This window comes from Tympanuchus pallidicinctus, unplaced genomic scaffold (genome assembly GCF_026119805.1).
Source record: "Tympanuchus pallidicinctus isolate F22 unplaced genomic scaffold, pur_lepc_1.0 scaffold167, whole genome shotgun sequence".
In the NCBI taxonomy this organism is placed as follows: Eukaryota; Metazoa; Chordata; class Aves; order Galliformes; family Phasianidae; genus Tympanuchus; species Tympanuchus pallidicinctus.
In genome coordinates, this window is record NW_026294687.1 from 1 (window position 1) to 25,176 (window position 25,176).

The 25,176-nt window shown below is 60.2% G+C and overlaps 1 protein-coding gene and 1 long non-coding RNA gene across 5 annotated transcripts; both read left to right on the forward strand.

Moving 5' to 3' along the window:
- The first annotated feature begins 11 nt into the window (after positions 1-11).
- On the forward strand, positions 12-813 carry LOC128078267 (uncharacterized). Its single transcript, XR_008205515.1, has 4 exons — positions 12-111; positions 208-255; positions 520-543; positions 592-813. It is a non-coding gene; the product is annotated as an uncharacterized LOC128078267 (long non-coding RNA).
- A 10,677-nt stretch (positions 814-11,490) lies between these two features.
- On the forward strand, positions 11,491-23,947 carry LOC128078261 (SH3 and multiple ankyrin repeat domains protein 3-like). 4 transcript variants are annotated; one of them, XR_008205496.1, is made up of 3 exons: positions 11,491-13,821; positions 21,447-21,991; positions 23,818-23,947. XR_008205496.1 is itself a non-coding variant. In XM_052678280.1 (2 exons), exons 1-2 carry the CDS (start codon positions 11,546-11,548, stop codon positions 21,469-21,471), a joined length of 2,301 nt encoding a protein of 766 aa, XP_052534240.1. In that variant the 5' UTR covers positions 11,491-11,545; the 3' UTR covers positions 21,472-22,049. The 4 variants fall into 4 exon arrangements, 2 of the variants coding, with proteins under 2 accessions (XP_052534240.1, XP_052534238.1); XR_008205495.1 differs by lacking the exon at positions 23,818-23,947 and adding an exon at positions 23,082-23,426; XM_052678280.1 differs by lacking the exon at positions 23,818-23,947 and having other exon boundaries at positions 21,447-22,049.
- Positions 23,948-25,176: the final 1,229 nt, after the last annotated feature.

Genomic DNA, 25,176 nt, shown 5'->3' on the forward strand with positions numbered 1-25,176 from the left:
TGGGATCCCATAAAGGACTCAAAATGGGACCCCATGAAGGACTCAAAATGGGATCCCATAAAGGACTCAAAATGGGACCCCATAAAGGACTCAAAATGGGATCCCATGAAGGTCTCAAGATGGGATCCCATGAAGGTCTCAAAATGGGACCCCATGAAGGACTCAAAATGGGATCCCACAAACGTCTCAAAATGGGACCCCATGAAGGTCTCAAAATGGGACCCCATAAAGGACTCAAAATGGGACCCCATAAAGGTCTCCAAATGGGACCCCATAAAGGACTCAAAATGGGATCTCATGAAGGTCTCAAAATAGGACCCCATAAAGGACTCAAAATGGGATCCCATGAAGGACTCAAAATGGGATCTCATGAAGGTCTCAAAATAGGACCCCATAAAGGACTCAAAATGGGATCCCATAAAGGACTCAAAATGGGACCCCATGAAGGACTCAAAATGGGATCTCATGAAGGTCTCAAAATGGGACCCCATAAAGGACTCAAAATGAGGCCCCATGAAGGTCTCAAAATGGGATCCCATGAAGGTCTCAAAATGGCATCCCATAAAGGACTCAAAATGGGACCCCATAAAGGACTCAAAATGGGATCCCATGAAGGTCTCAAAATGGGACCCCATAAAGGACTCAAAATGGGACCCCATGAAGGACTCAAAATGGGATCCCATAAAGGACTCAAAATGGGATCCCATAAAGGTCTCCAAATGGGATCGTTTGCGGAGTTCTGCCCTGAGGACGTTGGGGCTGCGGTGGTGGCAGGGAAGGGTGAAGGGGAGAGTCTGCAGAGCACAGGGTGCAGCAGGGGGGGTGGGGGGTGGGCAGGGGGAGGTGGCATTGGGGGCAGGGGTGGGAGAAGAACGGACTGGGGGCAGTGGGACGATGGGCAAGGAGTGGTGGCACTTAGAGACAAGAGGTGGTGGCACAATGGGCAGGAGTTGTCACTTATGGACGAGGGAAGGTGGCAGGATGGACAGAGGGTGGTGGCACTTAGAGACAAGAGGTGGTGGCAAGGAGTGGTGGCGCCACGGAGGAGAGGTGGCAGGATGGGCGAGAAGTGGTGGCACCATGGAGAAGAGGTGGTGGCACCATAGATCAGAGGTGGCAGGATGGGCAGGAGGTGGAGGCACAGAGGACAAGGAGTGGTGGCACCATGGAGAAGAGGTGGTGGCACCATAGATCAGAGGTGGCAGGATGGGCAAGAGGTGGAGGCACAGTGGACAAGGAGTGGTGGCACCGTGGAGAAGAGGTGGTGGCACCATAGATCAGAGGTGGCAGGATGGGCAGGAGGTGGAGGCACAGTGGACAAGGAGTGGTGGCACCATGGAGAAGAGGTGGTGGCACCATAGATAAGAGGTGGCAGGATGGGCAGGAGGTGGAGGCACAGTGGACAAGGAGTGGTGGCACCGTGGAGAAGAGGTGGTGGCACCATAGATCAGAGGTGGCAGGATGGGCAGGAGGTGGTGGTACCAAAGACAAGGAGTGGTGGCACCATGGTGGCACTGTGGCCAAGGCACGATGGCAGGATGGGCAGGAGGTGGGGGGCTCTTATAGACGGGAGGTGGTGGCACCGTGGACAAGAGCTTGGTGGCCCTGTGAACAGGGGGTGGGGATAGGATGGACAAGGCATGGTGGCACATGGACAAGAGGTGGTGGCACTTGTAGACAAGGCACGATGGCAGGATGGGCAGGGGGTGGTGGCACTTACAGTCTAAAGGTGATGACACCACGGATAGGAGGTGGCAGGATGTGATGAGACCACGGACAAGAGGTGGTGGCACCATGGAGAAGAGGTGGTGGCACCATAGAGGAGGAGTGGTGGCACTATGAACAAGGCATGATGGCAGGATGGACAGGGGGTGGAGGCACCGTGGGCAAGGAGTGGTGGCACAATGGACAAGAGCTGGTGGCAGGATGGACAGGGGGTTGTAGCACTTACAGACAAGAGGTGGTGGCTCCATGGAGGAGGAATGGTGGCACCATGGAGGAGGAATGGTGGCACCATGGAGAAGAGGTGGTGGCACCATAGAGGAGGAGTGGTGGCACTATGAACAAGGCATGATGGCCGGATGGACAGGAGGTGGAGGCACAGTGGACAAGGAGTGGTGGCACCATGGAGGAGGAATGGTGGCACCATGGATAAGAGGTGGTGGCACCATGGATAAGAGGTGGTGGCACCATAGAGGAGGAGTGGTGGCACCATAGAGGAGGAATGGTGGCACTATGAACAAGGCATGATGGCAGGATGGACAGGGGGTGGCGGCACCGTGGGCAAGGAGTGGTGGCACAATGGACAAGAGCTGGTGGCAGGATGGACAGGGGGTCGTAGCACTTACAGACAAGAGGTGGTGGCACCATGGAGGAGGAATGGTGGCACCATGGACAAGAGGTGGTGGCACCATGGATAAGAGGTGGCGGCACCACAGAGGAGGAGTGGTGGCACTATGAACAAGGCATGATGGCAGGATGGACAGGAGGTGGAGGCACAGTGGGCAAGAGGTGGTGGCACCTTGAGGAGGAGTGGTGGCACCATGGATAAGAGGTGGTGGCACCAATACAGGCTGGGGGATGAGCTGCTGGAGGGGAGCTCTGCACAGAGGGACCTGGGTGTCCTGGTGGACGGCAGGTTGCCATGAGCCAGCAGTGTGCCCTTGTGGCCAAGAGGGCCAACGGCATCCTGGGGTGCATTAAAAAGAGCGTGGCCAGCAGGTGGAGGGAGGCGATCCTCCCCCTCTGCTCTGCCCTGCTGAGGCCTCACCTGGAGCACTGCGTCCAGTTCTGGGCTGCCCAGCACAAAACAGACAGGGAGCTCTTGGGAAGAGTCCAGCGGAGGGCCAAAAGATGGTGAGGGGCCTGGAGCATCTCTGCTATGGGAAAAGGCTGAGTGAACTGGGGCTGTTCAGCATGGAGGAAAGAAGGCTGGGAGGGGACCTGATCCAGGTCTGTGAATATCTGAGGTGTGGGGGGCAGAGACCTGCCTGGATGCCAACCTGTGCGATCTGCTGTATGGGTCCCAATGTGTCTCTATGGGTCTCAACATTTATCTATGGGTCCCAATGGGTCTCAATGTGTCTCTATGGGTCCCAATGTTTCTCTATGGCTCTCAAGGTGTCTCTATGTGTCCCAATGTGTCTCTATGGGTCCCAGTGTGTCTCTATGGGTCCCAATGTGTCTCTATGGCTCTCAGTGTGTCTCTATGTGGGGATCCCAATGGGACGTGGGGACCTCAATGGGATGTGGGGACCCTAATTGGAAATGGGGATCTCAATGGGATGTGGAGGATCCTAATGGGACATGGAGGACCTCAGTGGGACATGGAGGACCCCAATGGGACATGGGGACCCTAATGGCACTTGAGGATCTCAATGGGACATGGAGGACCTCAATGAGACGTGGGGACCCCAATGGGACGTGGCTGCCAGGGCTGTGGGGTCTCCTTCTGTGCAGATGCTCACGTCTTGCCTGGACGCTGACCTGTGCGACCCGGTGCAGGAAGTGCTTGGGCAGGGGGTTGGACTCCATGAGCTCTGGGGGTCCCCAGCGACCCCTGTGATTCTGTGATGCTGTGACCCCAATGAGACATGGGGACCTCAATGAGACATGGGGACCTCAATGACATGTGGGGACATCAATGGGACATGGGAACCCCAATGGGACGTGGGGACCCCAATGGGACATGGAGGATCCCAAGGGGACATGGGGACCTCACTGGCACTCTGGGACCTCAATGGCACTCTGGGACCCCAATGGGACGTGGGGACCTCAATGGGACGTGGGGACCCCAATGGGACATGGAGGATCCCAAGGGGACATGGGGACCTCAATGGCACTCTGGGACCTCAGTGGCACTCTGGGACCCCAATGGGACGTGGGGACCTCAATGGGACGTGGGGACCTCAATGGGACGTGGGGACCCCAATGGGACATGGAGGATCCCAAGGGGACATGGGGACCTCAATGGCACTCTGGGACCTCAGTGGCACTCTGGGACCCCAATGGGACGTGGGGACCTCAATGAGACGTGGGGACCCCAATGGGACGTGGCTGCCAGGGCTGTGGGGTCTCCTGTCTCCTGTTCACGTCTCGCCTGGATGCCGACCTGTGCGACCTGGTGCAGGAAGTGCTTGGGCAGGGGGTTGGACTCCATGAGCTGTAGAGGTCTCTTCCAACCCCTACAGTTCTGTGATGCTGTGGCACTATGGATAAGAGGTGGTGGTGCTTGTAGACAAGAGGTGGTGGCGCCATGGGCAAGGCTGATGGCAGGATGGACGGGAGGTGGTGGCCCCATGGCAGTGGAGCGGCCCGGTTTTCTGTGCTGTGTGTTACTGGGTTTCCCCTGCTGGTCCGTGGGGCTGGAGCTGCGCTGGCTGCTCATCCCTCATGAGGCTTTGGATGCGGCGGTGATGCCAGAACTGATTGTGCCTTTAATGCACACCGGGAGCAGATAGGAAGTAAATTCTGCCTAGAAACGCAGCGGAGAGCAGCGCAATCCCAGCCAGGATGTGAGAGGAACCCGGGCAAAGGCGAAGAGCCGCATGCAAAACGCGCTTTGTTTTACGCACGGCGCCTCTGCGCCTCGCGTTTGTGTTTGTGTAAGAGCAGCTGCTGCCTGCGGTCCCACGTGAGACGGGGCTGAGAGTTGTAGAAAGCCGGCGGTATTGCGGCGTGCGTGTGATTAATCTGCAAAGCAAACGGAGGAGATGAGCTCAGAAAGGAGGAGTGGGTGTTGAATGGACGGCATCGCGGCGTGCCGGCAGCAGAGATGAGTGCTGTGCTGCGCCTGGGAGCGCATGGGGAGGGCAGCAGTGCGTGCTGCTCGTGCTCCAGATGTCTGAAATGCTTGTGAGCAAGGGGCTGCTTGAGGCTCAGTCCGGCTCCAGGTTGTTTTGAAGGGGAGCCGTTGTGTGAAACAGCGTCTGAGCTCAGAGACGGGTCGTAAAGCAGAGAGGGATTTGTTCAAGGCGAGATCCGTGCCGTAAGGAGTTCAGCTGTGGTTGTGAAAGCAGCCCGTGGCAATTTCACATGAATGCAGCTGCATGATTCAGTGGTGCAGAGGAGGTTTGGAATCGTGGACCCGTCGCTGGTTGGGCTGGAAAGGGCTGTGAGCGCCGTGGGTCCAATGCAGCAGGCAGGGATCGGTGCAGGCAGCGCCGGGCAGCAGCGCCCATCCCTCCCCCTCTCACTGCAATGGATTCCTTGCTGAGGGATCCTGCAAGTCGGGCCGGGTTGGGATACATCTCCTAGGATTGGCTGAAATGGAAAACAGCCAAACCTGAGCGCTGGGGATGGGGCTGCAGTGTTTGAGAGCCTTCTGTGAGCTGTGCGTGACGGCCACAGTGTGACACCAACAGTGTGACACCAACTGTGTGACACCCAGTGTGACACCCACGGCGTGCCAGGCAGGCTGTGCACACAGGAGGGCTGGGGGGGCTCTGGTGGGGGGCTGGGTGCTGTCTGCACGTGGAGCATTGCGTGGCTGTGCAGCAATCCGGGCCAGAAAGGTAGAGAGCTTCGCATCAGCATCTCAGCGTTTCTCGAGGCAAAAGGAATTAAGGAAAGCCTGCCTTGCTGCAAAGGGAGCCAACATTTCCACGGCAACACAGGGAGCCCGCAGAGAGGGGTCCTGGAAAGAGGGGCTCAGGGACAGCGATGGGATGGAGGGTGTGGATCCCCACATCCCCGCGCTGCTGGTTGGTTCCTGGGAATGGTTCCCAGGTGGAAGCTGTGCCTTGCATTCCCACGGGGATGGAGGCTGTTATGGCAACGAAAGCATCACTGTGTTGGCCAGAGCCAGCAGTGCTGCACGCCGTGCTGGAGGGGTTGGATGGGTTGCTGGAGGAGCTGCTGGCTCTGCCCTGGGGGTGCTCTGCTCCATGCAGCTCTGCTCGGGGGTCCCTGAGCCCCACAGAAAGGTCTGAGTGCTGCAGTGCCCACCCGGGGGCTGTGCTCAGCCCATTGCCCAGGGCAGCTTTGAGGCAGAGGGGTGAACAAAGGATGTGCTTAGCAGGAGGAATTCGTGTTAGCCTTGCAGGTGTGGGGGTGGGCGCATGGAGTTAAGGTTGGAAAGAGCTCTGAGATCCCCGATGTGACCCCACTGGTGTGGGGTTTCTTGCTGAAGGAGGGCCGCGTTTTGGGGCGGCGTTGGGGCAGAGGGGCTCAGGGGGAGCTCAGCGCTGTGCCACTGGGGAAAGGAGGCTGGAGTGAAGGAGGGGTTGGTCTCCATCCGCAGGGAACGGGGATGGGAAGGGAGGGGATGGGATCAGGGTGCAGCGGGGAGGGTTGGAATTGGGAACAACCTGTGCTGCAAAGAGCCGTCAGCACTGCACAGCTGCCCAGGGCAGCGGGGAGCCCCCATCCCTGGGGGTGTTTGGTGAGCACAGGGATGTGGCACTGGGGGAGGTGGGCAGTGGGCTCATCTCAGTGTGTGGGGTTGGGGGGTCTCAGAGGTTTTTTCCACCCGAGTGATTCTGAGATTCTTTGTTGACGCGATTCTTGTATTAAGAGCCCCAGAACTGGACACGAGTGCAGCGTCATCGGTGGTGGGTGAGGGGGATGAAATCCCTTTGCTCCATCTCTCACAGTTGTCCTGCTCACATTAGAACCATGAAAGCGTTGGATCCTTAGCGTTGGAAGGGACCTTCACAGCTCAGCTCGTGCAGCTCCCTGCTTTGGACAGGGACACCACAGCTCCATCGGGTTGCCCAGGGCAGGGCCTGATCCAGCCCGGCCTTGAAAGTCACTGTGCAGCCTGTGCGGTGCCTCTCTGCCCTCACCAGGAAAGGCTTTTCCCTTATATCCCACCTGAATCTCCCCTCCTTGAGCTTGAAGCCATTTCCCCTCATTCCATCACCGCAGACCTTGCCCAATAGTCCATCCCCTCCTTTCCTGCAGCGCCCCTTTGGATACCGACAGACTGCTCTCAGGTCCCCTCGCAGCCTTCTCCTCTCCATCTGCACAGCCTCAGCCCATCCCCACAGGAGAGCTGTTCCATCCTTTGGGCCATTTTTCTGGCCCTCCTCTGGCTGAGCTCCTACAGCTCCGCGTCCCTCCTGTGCTGAGCCCTCCCCATCTGCAGAGCAGGGGTGCAGATGCCCTCCTTTGCTCTGCTGTGCTGCTTTGGATGCAGAGCAGGTGTTGCCCCGTGCAGCTCGGTGCACCCTCAGCTCACTGGGGTTCTTTCCCAGTCCATCCTTCCCCCTGTCTGCTCCCAATGGGTTCTTCCTTCTAGCTGCAGGATTTTGTGTTTGTCCTCCTAGAAATCCCAGAGCTTCCCGCTGCCCCACGGCTCGCCCTCCCGAGGTCCTTTTGGGGTCCAACTTAGCGCTGCGCTCAGCAGCGTTTCGGGTGTCTTTTGGGGGCACCCTGTTAGGAAAAAACCTCGTATCGTGAAGAAAAGCATCAGTTGGGAACAGAAGGAGCGCAACAGCAACTGTGGGAGCCTGACGGGCTCCACGTCTGCAGGTGGTTGGTAGGATTGCTCAGGTGCGTGGAGCACTGCTGGGCGCTGCGGCGCAGAGCAGAGCTGTGCCAGGACGCAGCTCTGGGTGCGCTCTGTGCCCAGGTAGGAGGACGCTGCTGACAATGGCAGCGCCTCCCCCGGGTGCTTTGCAGGCTGACATCTCTGCCAGACCTGCTGCCGAGCTCCGTCTGGCACGTTGCAGCACGTGGGAGGCGCGGGGCGAGGAGCTGCGCTGTGGGAGAGCTGGGCATGGTTGGGTGTGGGGGCTGCAGTGGAACGGGGCTGCAATGGGGCCGGGCTGCAGTGGAGCAGGGCTGTAATGGAGCAGGGCTGCAATGGAGCAGGGCTGCAATAGAGCAGGGCTGTAATGCAGCAGGGCTGTAATGCAGCAGGGCTGCAGTGGAGCAGGGCTGCAATGGAGCAGGGCTGTAATGCAGCAGGGCTGCAGTGGAGCAGGGCTGCAATGGAGCAGGGCTGCAATAGAGCAGGGCTGCAATGGAGCAGGGCTGCAATGGAGCAGGGCTGCAGTAGAGCAGGGCTGTAATGCAGCAGGGCTGCAGTGGTGCAGGGCTGTAGTGGAGCAGGGCTGCAGTGGAGCAGGGCTGCAGTGGAGCAGGGCTGTAATGCAGCAGGGCTGCAGTGGAGTAGGGCTGCAGTGGAGCAAGGCTGCAATAGAGCAGGGCCGCAGTGGACTGCAGTGGAGCATGGCTGCAGCAGAGCAGGGCTGCAGTGGAGCAGGGCTGCAGTGGAGCAGGGCTGCAGTGGAGCAGGGCTGTAATGGAGCAGGGCTGTAATGGAGCAGGGCTGCAATGGAGCAGGGCTGCAATAGAGCAGGGCTGTAATGCAGCAGGGCTGCAGTGGAGCAGGGCTGCAATGGAGCAGGGCTGTAATGCAGCAGGGCTGTAATGCAGCAGGGCTGCAGTGGAGCAGGGCTGCAATGGAGCAGGGCTGTAATGCAGCAGGGCTGTAATGCAGCAGGGCTGCAGTGGAGCAGGGCTGCAATGCAGCAGGGCTGCAATGGAGCAGGGCTGCAGTAGAGCAGGGCTGTAATGCAGCAGGGCTGCAGTGGTGCAGGGCTGTAGTGGAGCAGGGCTGCAGTGGAGCAGGGCTGTAATGCAGCAGGGCTCTAATGCAGCAGGGCTGCAATGGAGCAGGGCTGCAGTGGAGCAGGGCTGCAATAGAGCAGGGCTGTAATGGAGCAGGGCTGCAGTGGAGTAGGGCTGCAGTGGAGCAAGGCTGCAATAGAGCAGGGCTGCAGTGGACTGCAGTGGAGCATGGCTGCAGCAGAGCAGGGCTGTAATGGAGCAGGGCTGTAATGGAGCAGGGCTGCAGTGGAGCAGGGCTGCAATGCAGCAGGGCTGTAATGCAGCAGGGCTGCAGTGGAGCAGGGCTGCAGTGGAGCAGGGCTGTAGTGGAGCAGGGCTGCAATAGAGCAGGGCTGCAGTGGAGCAGGGCTGCAGTGGAGCGGGGCTGCAGTAGAGCAGGGCTGTAATGCAGCAGGGCTGCAGTGGAGCAGGGCTGCAATGCAGCAGGGCTGCAGTGGAGCAGGGCTGCCTTCTGTTGGCATCACACAGGGCTGGAGATTGGCCGGCTTGGCTGGAATAGAATCATAGAAGCATAGAATGGTTTGGGTTGGAAGGGACCTTTAAGGTCACCCATTTCCAACCCCCTGCTTCAGGCAGGGACTCCTCCCACCAGACCAGGTTGCTCACAGCCCCATCCAGCCTGGCTTTGGACGCCTCCCCACGTCCCTCACGGCATGGCATTAAGATTTATTGAATGCTTCCAGGGTCAGCGACTCCACCACGTCCCTGGGCAGCCCCTTCGCGCCCCGTCCCCTCAATGGGCAATTATTTTGGCAACGTCCAAGCTCAGTCTCTTTGGCTCAACTTGAGACCGTTCTCTTTAGTCCTGTTACTGTGTGGGAGATGAGGTTGACCACTTCCTCACAGAATCAATCACAGAATGGCCAGGGTTGGAAGGGACCTCAAGGATCATGAATCTCCAACCCCCCTGCCGCATGCAGGGCCACCAACCTCCACGTTGAATGCTAAATCCTCCCTTCAGCTTGTTGTGGAGAGCGATGAGGTCCCCCCTGTTCCTCTTCTGCAGACTAAATAATCCCCGTCCCCTCAGCTGCAACTCGCAAGGCTCACAATCCAGACCAGCCAGAGCTTAATTGCCTTTCTCTGAACGCTCTCCAGGGTCTCACTGTCTTGTGGTGATGCGCCCAAAACTGAGCTCAGTACTCAAGGTGTGACCTACAGGTTCTGAGTACGGAGAGATGATCCTTTCCTTGCTCCTCTTGGCAGCGCCGCTTCCAGTGCAGCCTGGGCTGCCGAGGGCCTTCTGGGCCACCTGGAGTCACTGCCAGCCCATCTTCTGCTGCCACCCGACCACCAACGTTGGGTGGCACGGAACATTCAGCCTCTCTGGTTCTGTCCCCTCCGTGGTGCCTCCCCAGTCCCTCACTGGCAGCGCTGTCTGCTGGGCTGAGAGCGATGGGGGATGACTTGAGGGTCTGTGGTGGTGGGTGCCCCATCCCTGGAGCTGCCCGAGGCCGTGGGGAGGTGCTGTGCGGTGCGATCCTGATCTCCTGATCTCATTCGATGATCCAGTGACCCATCTGGTGGATGAGGGAAAGGCTGTTGATGTTCTACCTAGACTTCAGCAAAGCCTTTGGCACTGTCTCCCACAGCATCTCCTGCAGAAGCTGGCAGCTTGGATGGCTGCACTCTGTGCTGGGTGAGGAGCTGGCTGGAGGGCCGGGCACAGAGAGTGGTGGTGAATGGAGTCAAATCCAGCTGGCGACCGGTTGTGAGCGGTGTTCCCCAGGGGTCGGTGCTGGGCCTGTCCTCTTCAATATCTTTATTGATGACCTCGATGAGGGCATCGAGTGCAGCCTCAGTACATTCGCAGATGACACCAAATTGGCTGGAAGTGTGGATCTGCCTGGGGGTAGCGAGGCCCTACAGAGGGATCTGGACAGGCTGGAGAGCTGGGCTGAAGCCAATAGGATGAGTTTCAACAAGGCCAAATGCCGGGTCCTGCACTTGGGCCACAACAACCCCAGGCGACGCTGCAGGCATGGGGCGGTGTGGCTGGAGGACGATGTAGAGGAAATGGACCTGGGGGTATGGATGGATGCTGGGCTGAACAGGAGCCCACAGTGTGCCCAGGTGGCCAAGAAGGCCAATGGCATCCTGGCCTGCATCAGAAATGGCCAGCAGGAGCAGAGAGGTGATTGTGCCCCTGTATTCAGCACTGGTGAGGCCGCACCTCGAGTGCTGTGTCCAGTTTTGGGCCCCTCACTGCAAGACATTGAGGCCCTGGAACGTGTTCAAAGGAGGGCAACAAAGCTGGTGAGGGGTCTGGAACACAGGGCTGATGAGGAGAGGCTGAAGGAGCTGGGAATGTTCAGTGTGAGAAGAGGAGCTCAGGGCAGAGCTCACTGCTCTCTATGGCTGCATGAAGGCAGGCTGCAGTGAGCTGGGGGTCGGCCTCTGCTCTCGTGTCATCAGTGATAGGAGCAGAGGGAATGGCTTCAAGCTATGGCAGGGGAGATTCAGGCTGGACATGAGGAAGTGTTACTGTTCAGAAAGGTGGGCAGCACTGCAATGGATGCCCAGGGAGGTGGTGGAGTCACCGAGCCTGGGGGTGTTCAAGGAAAGGCTGGATGTTGTGTTGAGGGACATGGTTTAGTGGGAGCTATTGGGAATGGGTGAACGGTTGGACTGGGTGAGCTTTGAGGTCTTTTCCAACCTTGGTGATTCTATGATTCTATGATCCGGTGGGGCTGGATGGTCTTCAAGGCCCTCCCATGACCCAACCGCTCTGGGAATGTGAGCAAGGGGCCAAACTGCAAATGTTTGCGTCAAGCCAAGAGAAGGCAGAGCAGGAGGCCACCTCCAAACGAATGCGGGGCGGGGGGAGGAAAGGGATCTGGTTCCCCCACGCCGTTGTGGGTGCTGTGCTCTGGGCGCTCCTTCACCTCTCTGTCGTTCCGGTTTTCCAGGTGAAGACGAGAAACTTGCTGCTTCTTTGCTGGATGGGAAGTTTCCGCGGAGCACATCGATGCAAGACACCGTTAGGGAAGGGCACGGGATCCCACCGCCCCCCCAGACGGCCCCACCCCCGCCTCCTTCTCCATACTACTTCGACACGGGCCCCCCTCCATCCTTCTCTCCACCTCCGCCCCCAGGGAGAGCTTACGACACCATCAGGTCGAGCTTTAAGCCCAGCCTGGAGGCGAAGCTCCACGGGCTGCCGCAGGTCATCAGCGCGGCTGAGATGTACGATCAGGCGAGGACGTCCATCCCCTATCCCGAAAGGCAGAAGAGGGCCCGATCCATGATAATCCTGCAGGATTCCTCCCATCTCCCCGTGGAGCCGACGGAGATCCCCCGGCCCGGCCCGTCCGCAACCCCTCCGGAGAAGCTGAAAAGGAAGGGGAGGGTGATCGACAACCCCTACGCCAACATGGGGCAGTTCAACGTCAGCCTGTTCGCTCCCACCAAGCCGCAGAGGAAGAAGAGCCCTCTGGTCAAGCAGCTGCAGGTGGAGGACGCGCAGGAGAGGGCGGCCCTGTCCATCACGGGGGGCTTCACCAGGGAGCCCTCGCCCACCCGCCGGAGCCATCGCCTGAGCGGCGTGGACTACCAGCACCACGCCGGCCTCGCGCAGGTCGAAGCCACGAGCATCCCCTTCGCCACTGCCATCGCTGGGGTCATGAAGGACAGAGACCGACGTCTGGACGAGAAGCGCAAATCCACTGTCTTCCTCTCGGTCGGGGCCATCGAAGGCACCCCCCCCAGCAGCGACATGCCATCCCTGCAGCAGTCCAGGTCTATCGATGAGCGGTTGTTAGGAAGCCGAGATGTACTACTGCCTTCCCCCGTCTCAGCTTTAAAGCCATTAATTAGCAGCTCATCCTCTACGTTCATCCACCCCCTGACGGGAAAGCCCCTGGATCCCAACTCGCCACTGGCGCTTGCGCTGGCCGCAAGGGAGAGGGCCCTCTCCACCCAAGTCCCATCCCGGTCGCCCACCCCGATCCACAGCCCGGACTCCGACAGAGCGGCGCCGCTGTTCGTGGACATCCAAACCAAAGAACCGGAGAGGGTGGAGCTGGAGAGCTTGGTGTCCCCCGCCTATTCGCCCGGAGCGAAAGGGGCCGTGGCGGCCGAGGCGGCGGCGCTGACCCCCGCCAAGAGCCCGTGGGGAACCCCGTCCACGCTGAGGAAAGAAGCCGAGGCGAGGGTGGAAGCGCCCGGCAAGGAGGAGAAGAAGCCGGAAGACAAGAAGTCCATGATCATCAGCATCGTGGACACGTCGCAGCAGAAGACCGCCGGCCTGATCATGGTTCACGCCACAAGTAACGGCCAAGACGAGATCGGACTTGAGCTGAAGGAGGACAAGCCGGCGGTGCCCGAAGCGTGCGCGGAGCCGGCGGAGCCGCCCAAAGCGGAGCCTCAGCCCAGCCCCGCGGGGAAGGGGCCGGGCAGCCCTGCAGCCGCCGCCGCCGACAAGACGCTGGGGCAGGGCAGCTCGGAGGAGGAGGTGGAGCCCTACACCGTGACGCTGCCGCCGGCGCAGCTGTCCTCGAGCGACGAAGAGACCAGGGAGGAGCTGGCCAAGATCGGGCTGGTGCCTCCGCCCGACGAGTTCGCCAACGGGGTCCTGGTCACCACCCCCGGCACCCCCGTCAGCCACCTGGCGGCGCCCAGCACGCCATCCGCACCAGCGGCAGCAGGAGCTCCTCCGACCGCGGGCGGAACACCCTCAGGGAAGCCCCCCGACGCCCCAGCGGCCCCGGAGTCGGCGGCCGACTCGGGCGTGGAAGAGGTGGACACGAGGAGTTCGAGCGACCACCACCTGGAGACCACGAGCACCATCTCCACGGTCTCCAGCATGTCGACGCTGTCCTCGGAGAGCGGGGAGCCCACTGACACGTACACTTCCTTTGCGGACGGACAAACTTTTATACTCGAGAAGCCACCAGTGCCTCCAAAGCCAAAACTCAAGTCCCAGCTCAGCAAGGGGCCAGTTACTTTCAGGGACCCACTTTTGAAGCAGTCTTCGGACAGCGAGCTCATCTCCCAGCAACATGCGGCCACGCTGGCGTCCGCCAGCATTGGCCGGCCACGCTACCTCTTTCAGAGAAGGTCCAAGCTATGGGGGGACCCCATGGAGAGCCGGCCGATCCACGGGGCTGACGACGACAAGCCAACTGTGATCAGCGAGCTGAGCTCCCGCCTGCAGCAGCTGAACAAGGACACGCGGTCGCTGGGGGAGGAGCCGGCCGGCTCCGCGCTGGATCCCGGCAAGAAGTCTCCGGTGGTCGCGGCACGGTAAGAGGCCGCGTGGCGCCCGGGGCAGCGCGGTGCCGAGGGCCGGGTGGGGGTCAGGGCGTCCCGGAGGCATCCGTCCCGCTCGGACGGGGTGCGGCGCGGCCGTCCTCCCCCGGGGCTGCGCCTGCTGCCCGCTGCTCCGCGCTCGGCTCTCGCGTCGGCCGCCCCTCCTCTGTCCGCTCCCGTCAAGCCGCCGTGTTCTGTCGTGGGTTTCCTTTCCAAATGTTTTCTCCCGAGCCGTTAACAGCGACGTCTGTTTCCCCGGTGCTTTTCATCTGGAAGGGCTCTGAGCGTCGTCGGGCTGCGGGGCCACGTTGCCGGTCGTGGGGCACGGCAGCGGCGCCGGCTGCGCTGCGGGGCGCTGAGGGTCGGGGTTCCATTTCCCACATGGGTTTGTGCTCAGGCTGATGGAACCCGGAGATGTAGGGCTGGAAGGGACCCCTGCAGCTCCCCCCCCTCTCCCTCCCCAGCAGCCCCTCCAGCAGCTGCACACGGAGCTTCCAGGTGGGTTTGGCTCCCTGCAGAGATGGAGTCTCCCCCACCTCTGTGTGCAGCCGTGCCTGGGCTCTGCCCCCCACCCCGCAGCACAAAGTTCTCCCTCACGCCCTCAGGAGCTCCCAGCTTCCCCACAGATCTACGTGTAAAACACAGCAAAACCAAAAAGCTCCCGATGGCAACCGGAGATGTGAGAGCAAAGCCTCTGAAGGCTCCGAGATGCTCAGCGAGCGCCTCGCTCTGCGCTGCGTCCGCCCCGCTGCCCTCCAGTGAGCAGCTCCCACCCCCCCCCCCCCATGCTGCCCCCCCTGCCATGCCCACACCGTAGGGTCAGCCAGGAGCTGGGAAGGGCGAGCTGAAGGGAGCGTTGAGCCGAGGAGCTGCGCGTGCTGCGCTCGGTGCAGCGGCGGCTCTCCAAGCCGTGCCGTGCGCTCACAGCTGGAGGCGTTTTGGAACGGAGCTGGGGGGGGGGGTTACCGTGCCCTGCAGCCCCCCCCCCCCCCAGGAGCGGCCCCCGCCGCCCCGCTGACCCACTTCTGGCGGGCACCAGCCCCGTGGTTGCCATCACAAAGTGGAAGGAAACCCTCTGGATCTTTCGCTTTCGCTCTGATGGGTTCGGCCCCACGTCGGCGCTGCGGCCGCTCCCTGCAGAGCGGCGGTTCCTCGCTGTGCTGCTCAGCTGGGACCCCAGGGTCCTGTGCTGGGTCAGCTGCATCCGAGGGCCGTCTGGAGCAAGGCGTGCACTGCTCCAGGTCTGGAACATCTGCAGCTACGCTGGGATGGGGGAGGGGGGAGTCCTGATCTTCTGCTGGTGACCAAACACGGTGTCTCTGTAGCCCACCTGCAGGATTTGGGCCCTTTGCTGGGGGCAGTGTGAGGCACAGCCAACCCCCCAACCCCACTCCAGCTGGTGCTGGGGGTGCTGGGGCGTCCATCTCCCCCCTTTTTGGGTCTCCCGGAGCGATCAGTGAAAAGCACCCACGGCTCCCACCTGTAAACCCTGCCGTCCCACACCCACCTCCCCCCCCTCTGCCTTCCCGTGTCCCACATCACTGCGTCCCGGTGCCCGTAGGTGTGCGAATTCCCCCATTCCTGAGGACTTCTGCCCCATCCCTGCCCCTCCTTCATGCCCACGGGTCACCACCCGCACTGCAGCACTGCATCCCCACCCCCGTCTCCCTTAACAACCCCCCCAAAGCTCTGCCCTGGCCGTGGATGGCTGCAGTGACCCCCTGTGCTGAGACTCTGTCTTCCTCCTCCTCCTCCCCAGCTGCAGGGAATGCCTTCCCCCATCCATGCCCTTCCCCACGCTGAGCACTCCGTGTTCTGTGCCCCCATGGGTTGCAGTGCTCCTCATCCCCTCCCGGAGCCTCGCAGCTCTGACATTATTTTGCTCTTGGTTGAAATTCTTGCCACGCTCCCCAGGAAATCCGCTGCAAACGGAGCACGCCGTGACGCCGGCCGCTCCGCCTCGGTGTGAGAATTCCTCCCTTCTATGAAACTGCTGTAAATTCGGAAGGTGATGCGAAGAGCAGTCAGCATAAATGTAGGTGACCCATTGCAGGGCACGGGTTCCAGTCCTTGGACCCGTCCTGAGATAAACGGCATCACCCAGCACCGCCACAGCGACCGCCCTGCAGTTCTGCAGTGCTGCAGTGCTGCAGTGCAGTGGGACCTGCAGCCCTGAACCCTGTGGGATGGGCACAAGGAGAGCAGTGCTGCAATGCAGTGGGACCTGCAGCCCTGAGCCCTGTGGGATGGGCACAAGGAGAGCAGTGCTGCAATGCAGTGGGACCTGCAGCCCTGAGCCCTGTGGGATGGGCACAAGGAGAGCAGTGCTGCAATGCAGTGGGACCTGCAGCCCTGAGCCCTGTGGGATGGGCACAAGGAGAGCAGTGCTGCAATGCAGTGGGACCTGCAGCCCTGAGCCCTGTGGGATGGGCACAAGGAGAGCAGTGCTGCAATGCAGTGGGACCTGCAGCCCTGAGCCCTGTGGGATGGGCACAAGGAGAGCAGTGCTGCAATGCAGTGGGACCTGCAGCCCTGAGCCCTGTGGGATGGGCACAAGGAGAGCAGTGCTGCAATGCAGTGGGACCTGCAGCCCTGAGCCCTGTGGGATGGGCACAAGGAGAGCAGTGCTGCAATGCAGTGGGACCTGCAGCCCTGAGCCCTGTGGGATGGGCACAAGGAGAGCAGTGCTGCAATGCAGTGGGACCTGCAGCCCTGAGCCCTGTGGGATGGGCACAAGGAGAGCAGTGCTGCAATGCAGTGGGACCTGCAGCCCTGAGCCCTGTGGGATGGGCACAAGGAGAGCAGTGCTGCAATGCAGTGGGACCTGCAGCCCTGAGCCCTGTGGGATGGGCACAAGGAGAGCAGTGCTGCAATGCAGTGGGACCTGCAGCCCTGAGCCCTGTGGGATGGGCACAAGGAGAGCAGTGCTGCAATGCAGTGGGACCTGCAGCCCTGAGCCCTGTGGGATGGGCACAAGGAGAGCACAGTGCTGCCTGCAGCCAGGGCCTGTGCTGGAGCTCCTGCGAATGTGGAAGGCAATGGGGCCGTGCCCTGCCTTGGGCTGCAGCATCTCCGTCGTGCTCATATTTTGCACTGCTCCAGAAAGAGCCATGAGCTGAACTGCAGCTCCTACCTGCAGCCAGCACAGTTCTGGAGCCAGCACTGTTCTGGACCCAGCACTGTTCTGGACCCAGCACTGTTCTGGACCCAGCACCGTTCTGGAGCCAGCACTGTTCTGGAGCCAGCACTGTTCTGGACCCAGCACCGTTCTGGAGCCAGCACCGTTCTGGAGCCAGCACCGTTCTGGACCCAGCACTGTTCTGGAGCCAGCACTGTTCTGGACCCAGCACCGTTCTGGAGCCAGCACTGTTCTGGACCCAGCGCTGTTCTGGACCCAGCACTGTTCTGGACCCAGCACCATTCTGGAGCCAGCACTGTTCTGGACCCAGCACCGTTCTGGAGCCAGCACTGTTCTGGACCCAGCACCATTCTGGAGCCAGCACTGTTCTGGACCCAGCACCATTCTGGAGCCAGCACACTTAATGCAGCCAGCACCGTTCTGGAGCCAGCCGGTGTCCCGCAGGGCTCAGGGCTGAGCAAGACCCCTGGCAGAAGCCCCCCATGAGCTGCCATCACAGTCGGTGCCTCCCCAGGCTCTGAAGCGCCGCTGCAGGCAGGAGGAGCGGGGCGGTCGCTGTGCGCTCGTGGGGTTTGTGGCTGGAATTCGATTCGAATTGCGTTGCATCCTGAATTTACAGCAGTTGCATCCAAGAGCGAGGGCTGCTGCCGCGCTGCAGCGCGCACGGATGTGTTCCCGCAGGGGGGCACCTCCAGGAGCAGAGGGCTGAAGCGCTTTCTCCATCTCTCTAACTCTGTGTCTCCTCCCAAGGCGGTCTGTCCCAGGAGGACCTTTGACGAGAGGCACTGGAAAAGAGGCCGAGGAATACTGAGAACCTAAGCTCAGAGTTGAGGCATTCAATAGAGGGAACGTTTGTCCCGCCCTCCCCAGCCCTCCGTCCCCCCGTGCAGATGGGCTGAGCCTGCCCAGGAGGCCCCGCTGCAGCCGTGCCCACGCTTTGCTCTCTCCCGTGGCCGTCAGGGTTGCCCACGGGGCCCCGCTGTGGCGCGGGACCTTGGGATGTGACCCCAGAGCTGGGAACACGCCGGCCTCGCTGCCCTCTGACCGCTGCGTGTGGGGAGGCCCCGAAACCCGCAGCAGCGCGAGGGTCGGGAGTGAAGAGCCGCTGAGCCGCACGCGGTTCAGGAGCCACCCGCAGCTGTGCCATCCATTACCACAATAAAGCTGTCGTGAACCAACAGAGGTGTAACGTTTCTGATTAGCGCTCAGTGAGTCAGAGCGGCGCGGCCAGGAGCTGCGCGGAGCCCAAGTCGTGGCTCCCCAGGTTGACTCACGGTTTCCAAGGCAGCTCTGCGTGGCTCGGAGGCGTCGCTCTTCGGGGTCTCATTCTGCTCCCGGCTGTGGCCGCCCGGCCCTGCAGAGCTGCGCTGCCCCCATGGGGTCGCAGGGCTGCGTGTGAGCTGTGCTGCCTGGAGCCAGGAGCGCAGCGAGCGCCAACACGGGGGCCCGGAATCACGGGGTGGCACAAAGCTCGTCTGATGGCAGCCCCCAGCAGCTCCGGGTTGGGTCAGCACAGCTCTGGTTCAGTGCAGGTGCGAGGCTTTTTGTTTTTGCTCCTTTGCATCTTTGCGTTTCAGCAGCGGCCAAGCAGACGGAGAAGCAGAGCTTCGGCTGCGGAAGCCGAGTTGTTCAGGTGCTGTTTCAGGAGAGCCACGACTGCTTTGTGTCTGTACAGATGGGGAAGGGAGGAGAGAAATGAGCCTTTAGGCATCTGGCTGCCAGGGCAAAGCCACCTCTTTCTGTGTAACCCACCGGTTACATGTGGTGCAGTGAAACGGTGTGGGATGGATTCGTGCTTGTCCAGAGTGGGATTCAGGAGGAGCGGAGCAGCACTGGTGGCCCAAAGGGGGACAAATGAGAGGCACTCAGTGACGGCAGCCTCACAGCGCAGGGATGCGCACCTCGGTGCAGGAGAAGAGCTGTGAGTGGGGCTCCTTCTGGACAGAAGACCTCCAGCCCAGCTCTGTCATCAGCTGCAAAACCGTCTGAGAGAAAGCAGCCAGAGGGTGAGATGCTCCGGTGTGGAAAAGGATGAAGGGAGAGAGCTGGAAGTGCGTGTTGGAGTCCTCTGCCACTTCGGGCTCACTGCTTGAGCACAGCAAGTCACCGCAGCATGGCACGGCACAGCATGGCACGGCACAGCATGGCACAACATGGCACAGCACAGCATGGCACGGCACAGCATGGCACGGCACAGCATGGCACAACATGGCACAGCACAGCATGGCACGGCACAGCATGGCACAACATGCCACAGCATGGCACAACATGGCACAGCACAGCATGGCACGGCACAGCACGGCACAACATGCCACAGTATGGTACAGCATGGCACGGCACAGCATGGCACAACATGCCACAGTATGGTACAGCATGGCATGGCACAGCATGGCACAGCATGGCACAACATGCCACAGTATGGTACAGCATGGCACGGCATGGCATGGCACAGCATGGCACAGCACAGCATGGCACGGCACAGCACAGCACAGCATGGCACAGCACAGCATGGCACGGCATGGCACAGCATGGCACAACATGGCACAGCACAGCATGGCACGGCATGGCACAGCACAGCACAGCATGGCACAGCACAGCATGGCACGGCACAGCACAGCACAGCATGGCACAGCGCAGCATGGCACGGCATGGCGCAGCACAGCATGGCACAACATGCCACAGTATGGTACAGCATGGCACAGCACAGCATGGCACAGCATGGCGCAGCATGGCACAGCACAGCATGGCACGGCACAGCATGGCACGACACAGCATGGCACGGCACAGAATGGCACAGCATGACACAGCATGGCATGGTGCAGCACAGCACAGTATGGCACGGCACAGCATGACACAGCACAGCATGACACGGCACAGCATGGCACAGCATGGCACAGCACAGTATGGCACAGCACAGTATGGCACGGCACAGCATGGCACGGCACAGTATGGCACAGCATGGCACGGCACAGTATGGTACAGCATGGCACAGCATGGCACAGCGTGACACGGCACAGCATGGCACGGCACAGCACAGCATGGCACAGCATGGCACGGCACAGCACAGCATGGCACAGCACAGCATGGCACAGCACAGCATGGCACAGCACAGCACGGCACAGCACAGCATGGCACAGCACAGCACGGCACAGCACAGCATGGCACAGCACAGCATGGCACAGCATGGCACGGCACAGCACAGCATGGCACAGCACAGCACGGCACGGCACAGCATGGCACAGCACAGCACGGCACGGCACAGCACGGCACGGCACAGCGTGGCCTGGCACGGCATGGCAAGACAAGTTGGTGGCAGTGCCTGGCGCTCCCAGGGGCTAACAGCACTTCCTCCATGCCCACCATCCCTCCTGGGGCCGTGCGGGGCTGAGCTGAGCTCCTCCAGCGCCGTTCCTCAGCTCTGGCTCAGCGCCTGCTGCTCGCGCTCCCTCCTTTGGCCAAGCACACCAGCGCGTGGCGGCACGAGGGCGCAGCAGAACGGTGGCTCTGCTCCTTCCTCCCCGCTGGATCCCGGTGCTGAGAAATCCCAGCCAATTCCTTTGCGTTGTGAGCACGACCTACGGGACAAAAAACAAAAAGCAAAGCTGTGGATGAACCCAACGATGGCCTCGTGACGACGGCAGCTGCCGAGCCGCTGCCGAGCTGAACCTTGGGCACAGCGAGGGCTCCGGGCAGCGCCGTGCTGCTGCTGGGGGTGGTGAGAGTGTAGGAGGAACCCAGGGGGTCCGCAGTGCCCGCTTGGCCGTGCGTCGTGCCCCACGTCCCATGGGGTGCCCGCGCTGGTTGGTTTCCTCCTGGCCCGGTGCTGATGCTGTGCTGTAGCTCAGGCTCCTGGCGAGGCGTTCACTCAGGCTCCTCTGCGCTGCAGCAGCCATCGTCCCCTCTGCAGAGCTCTGCGGAGCCCCAGCGACCCCCGCTGACCTGTGGTGCTCGCAGTCACACAAACCAAAGCCCTTAGCGCCCACACATCCGTAGGTTCCGAAGATGTTGATCTGTATTTGCCGCTCTTGTTCTTGCCGTGGACCATTTCTTCTCATGCTTACGTTCTCTCCTCCCCCTCTTCTCCCCTCTCCCCTGCTCCGTCCCCCATTCTGCTCCCACCCCATCCCTCCTCCCTCCCTCCTTCTCTCCCCCCCCCCCCCCCCCCCCGTTCTCAGCCCTTCCAAATATCTCCGTCCAACTGTTCAGGCTTTGGCTGTTGACCTCACGCAATGACCGATGTCCCATTTCCCGTAGCACGCACACAAACGTCACCTCAGCGAGTGAGGAAAACCTCCTGAATCCCCAGAACCCCTCAGCATCCACCCCGGCCCCGGAGCCGCCGGGCGGCCGCACGCCGACGTCTGCTCACTCCGTGTGGTTGCTGCCCCGGACCGGAGCTAACATTCTCTCTCATTGCTCTCTTCCTGCTCTCCATCTGCATGTCCGCGCTGCTCTGTCTATGAACCGCCTCTGGCCTCAGGAGGGTGGGCGAGTTGTGTAAGTGAGCACGTTCTCATCTCATAGCGATCTCACGTTGTCCCCTCCCGCCCCGCTGCCCGCGTGCCCCGTAGTCTGTCTGTGTCCCCGTCTGTGCCGCTGTGTGCTGCTGCTGCTGCTGCTGCTGCCCCATGGTGACGGCTGAGGAAATTCCCTCTGGCTCTGACGGCCCTCGGGTGGGACCCCATGCCCCGCTCTGCCCTCACCGGGGCCGTCCCTGCAGGGCCGCAGCCCCCAGGGCAGCTCCTGGAGGCCTCACAGAGAGAACGGAGCGGCCGTTCGTGCTCCTTCCGCACCCAAAGCCTTACAGCCCGGAGCTCAGCTCATTGGCTGCCAATGAGGGGTCTTCATGGTGGCCCTCAGGGAAGTCACCGCCACGGTAACGGCTGACGTGGGGAAATCACAGCACGGAAAGTGCCCTTCTCCCACTCTGGTTAATGGTTGTTGCTGGATGCGGTGCTGGCGCAGCCCCTTGGCCTCGTTCCCTGTCGGCAGTTCTGGGCTGGCCAGGTTGGAACTGGATGATCTGTAAGGCCCCTTCCAACCCAACCCAACCCAACCCAACCCAACCATAATGTGGATCCATGATCTATAAGACCCTTCCAACCCAACCCAACCCAACCCAACCCAACCCAACCCAACCCAACCCAACCATTCTGTGGCTCTGTGATCTATAAGATCCTTCCAACCCAACCCAACCCAACCCAACCCAACCATTCTGTGGATCCATGATCTATAAGACCCCTTCCAACCCAACCCAACCCAACCCAACCCAACCCAACCCAACCATTCTGTGGATCCATGATCTATAAGACCCTTCCAACCCAACCCAACCCAACCATTCTGTGGCTCTGTGGTCTATAAGACCCCTTCCAACCCAACCCAACCCAACCCAACCCAACCCAACCATTCTGTGGATCCATGATCTATAAGACCCTTCCAACCCAACCCAACCCAACCCAACCCAACCCAACCCAACCCAACCATTCTGTGGCTCCATGATCTATAAGACCCTTCCAACCCAACCCAACCCAACCCAACCCAACCCAACCATTCTGTGGCTCCATGATCTATAAGACCCTTCCAACCCAACCCAACCCAACCCAACCCAACCATTCTGTGGCTCCATGATCTATAAGACCCCTTCCAACCCAACCCAACCCAATCATTCTGTGGATCCATGATCTATAAGACCCTTCCAACCCAGACTAACCCAACCATTCTGTGGCTCCATGATCTATAAGACCCCTTCCAACCCAACCCAACCCAACCATTCTGTGGCTACATGATCTGTAAGACCCTTCCAACCCAACCCAACCCAACCATTCTGTGGCTCCATGATCTATAAGACCCCTTCCAACCCAACCCAACCCAATCATTCTGTGGCTCCATGATCTATAAGACCCCTTCCAACCCAACCCAACCCAACCATTCTGTGGCTACATGATCTGTAAGACCCTTCCAACCCAACCCAACCCAACCATTCTGTGGCTCCATGATCTATAAGACCCCTTCCAACCCAACCCAACCCAATCATTCTGTGGCTCCATGATCTATAAGACCCCTTCCAACCCAACCCAACCCAACCCAATCATTCTGTGGCTCCATGATCTATAAGACCCCTTCCAACCCAACCCAACCCAACCCAACCATTCTGTGGATCCATGATCTATAAGACCCTTCCAACCCAACCCAACCCAACCCAACCATTCTGTGGCTCCATGATCTATAAGACCCTTCCAACCCAACCCAACCCATCCCAACCCAACCCAACCCAACCCAACCATTCTGTGGATCCATGATCTATAAGACCCTTCCAACCCAACCCAACCCAACCATTCTGTGGCTACATGATCTATAAGACCCCTTCCAACCCAACCCAACCCAATCATTCTGTGGCTCCATGATCTATAAGACCCCTTCCAACCCAACCCAACCCAAGCCAACCATTCTGTGGCTACATGATCTATAAGACCCCTTCTAACCCAACCCAATCCAACCATTCTGTGGCTCCATGATCTATAAGACCCTTCCAACCCAACCCAACCCAACCATTCTGTGGATCCATGATCTATAAGACCCCTTCCAACCCAACCCAATCCAACCATTCTGTGGCTCCATGATCTATAAGACCCTTCCAACCCAACCCAACCATTCTGTGGATCCATGATCTGTAAGACCCTTCCAACCCAACCCTACCCAACCCAACCCAACCATTCTGTGGCTACATGATCTATAAGACCCTTCCAACCCAACCCAACCCAACCCAACCATTCTGTGGCTCTGTGATCTATAAGACCCTTCCAACCCAACCCAACCCAATCCAACCATTCTGTGGATCCATGGTCTACAAGACCCCTTCCAACCCAACCCAACCCAACCCAACCATTCTGTGGATCCATGATCTATAAGACCCTTCCAACCCAACCCAACCCAACCCAACCATTCTGTGGCTCCATGATCTATAAGACCCTTCCAACCCAACCCAACCCAACCATTCTGTGGCTCCATGATCTATAAGACCCTTCCAACCCAACCCAACCCAACCCAACCCAACCATTCTGTGGCTACATGATCTATAAGACCCTTCCAACCCGACCCAACCCAATCCAACCCAACCCAATCCAACCATTCTGTGGATCCATGATCTGTAAGACCCCTTCCAACCCAACCCAACCCAACCCAACCCAACCATTCTGTGGCTCTGTGGTCTATAAGACCCCTTCCAACCCAACTGAACCAACTCTATATCTCTGTGGTCTTCAAGATCCCTCCCAAACCAACTCAACCATTGTATGTCTCTGTGATCTTTAAGATCCTTCCCAGCCCAACCCATTCTGTGGCTCTGTGACCTATAAAGGTCCCTTCCAACCCAACTCATTCTATGAATCTCCAGTTCCCCAGGCCGGACCAAGCCCCGAGGCCCCTTTCTCCCTGTGGGATTCCACCTGGGGAATGTGCTCCCACCCCAGGCTGCTCTCCAGGTGAATTTCCCCAGTGTGCATGGCCAACTGTGTGGTCTTGGTTGTGCTTCTTCCGTGTTTGTCTGTCTGTCCATCCCGTTGGCTTTTTTTGACCCGTAGTGTGTTTGAACGTAGCTACATCCACCTGTGTTGCTCCCACGTGTGACGGCACACCCAGAGCTCTGGGCAGTCTCCTGTTTGATTTTATTTGTCATTTTCTGCACATTGTTGGATTTCCAAGTCCTCACCCCTCGCCGGTGCCCGGCTGGACAGGGCCAGTCCCCGGGAGAGCAGAGTGGCAGCACGTAGGACTCTCATGCCAGATGCCACCCACCACCGCTGGGCTGCCGGTTCCTCCTGGATGCCACCTGCATGGATCAGGTCTGCTTTGCTCCAGGCTGTGCAGCACAGCAGCTTCCAGCAGAGGGTGGGAACTCCAGTGCTGTCTGCCCGGCGGAGGTGGTGGAGCCCAGGGCTGCGGCTGGGGACGGGGCACTGCTGTGGGCAGGGTCGTGCCTCGGTCTTAGCGCAGCGCATCTCGCTTCGTTCACCCACGGTTGGCAGCAGGAGGGCTGCTGTCTGTGCACTCCGTGCTGCTGTCACACAGCACGCTGTAGGTGGGGAAGCTGTGGGCTCTGTGATGCGGGCAGCGGTCGGGGCCAGTTTCGGGGCCGAGCAGAGCCTGCTGCTGACCCCACATCAGGACAGCACTCATCAGCATTCACCTGATTAGAGCTGCTTGCAGCGCGT

Coding starts and splice junctions, on each gene's coding strand:
- LOC128078261 (XM_052678278.1), top strand. CDS start 11,546: ATGCAAGACACCGTTAGGGAAGGGCACGGGATCCCACCGCCCCCCCAG. Junction 13,822..17,716: donor TCTCCGGTGGTCGCGGCACG/GTAAGAGGCCGC, acceptor TCTCCTCCCAAG/GCGGTCTGTCCCAGGAGGAC.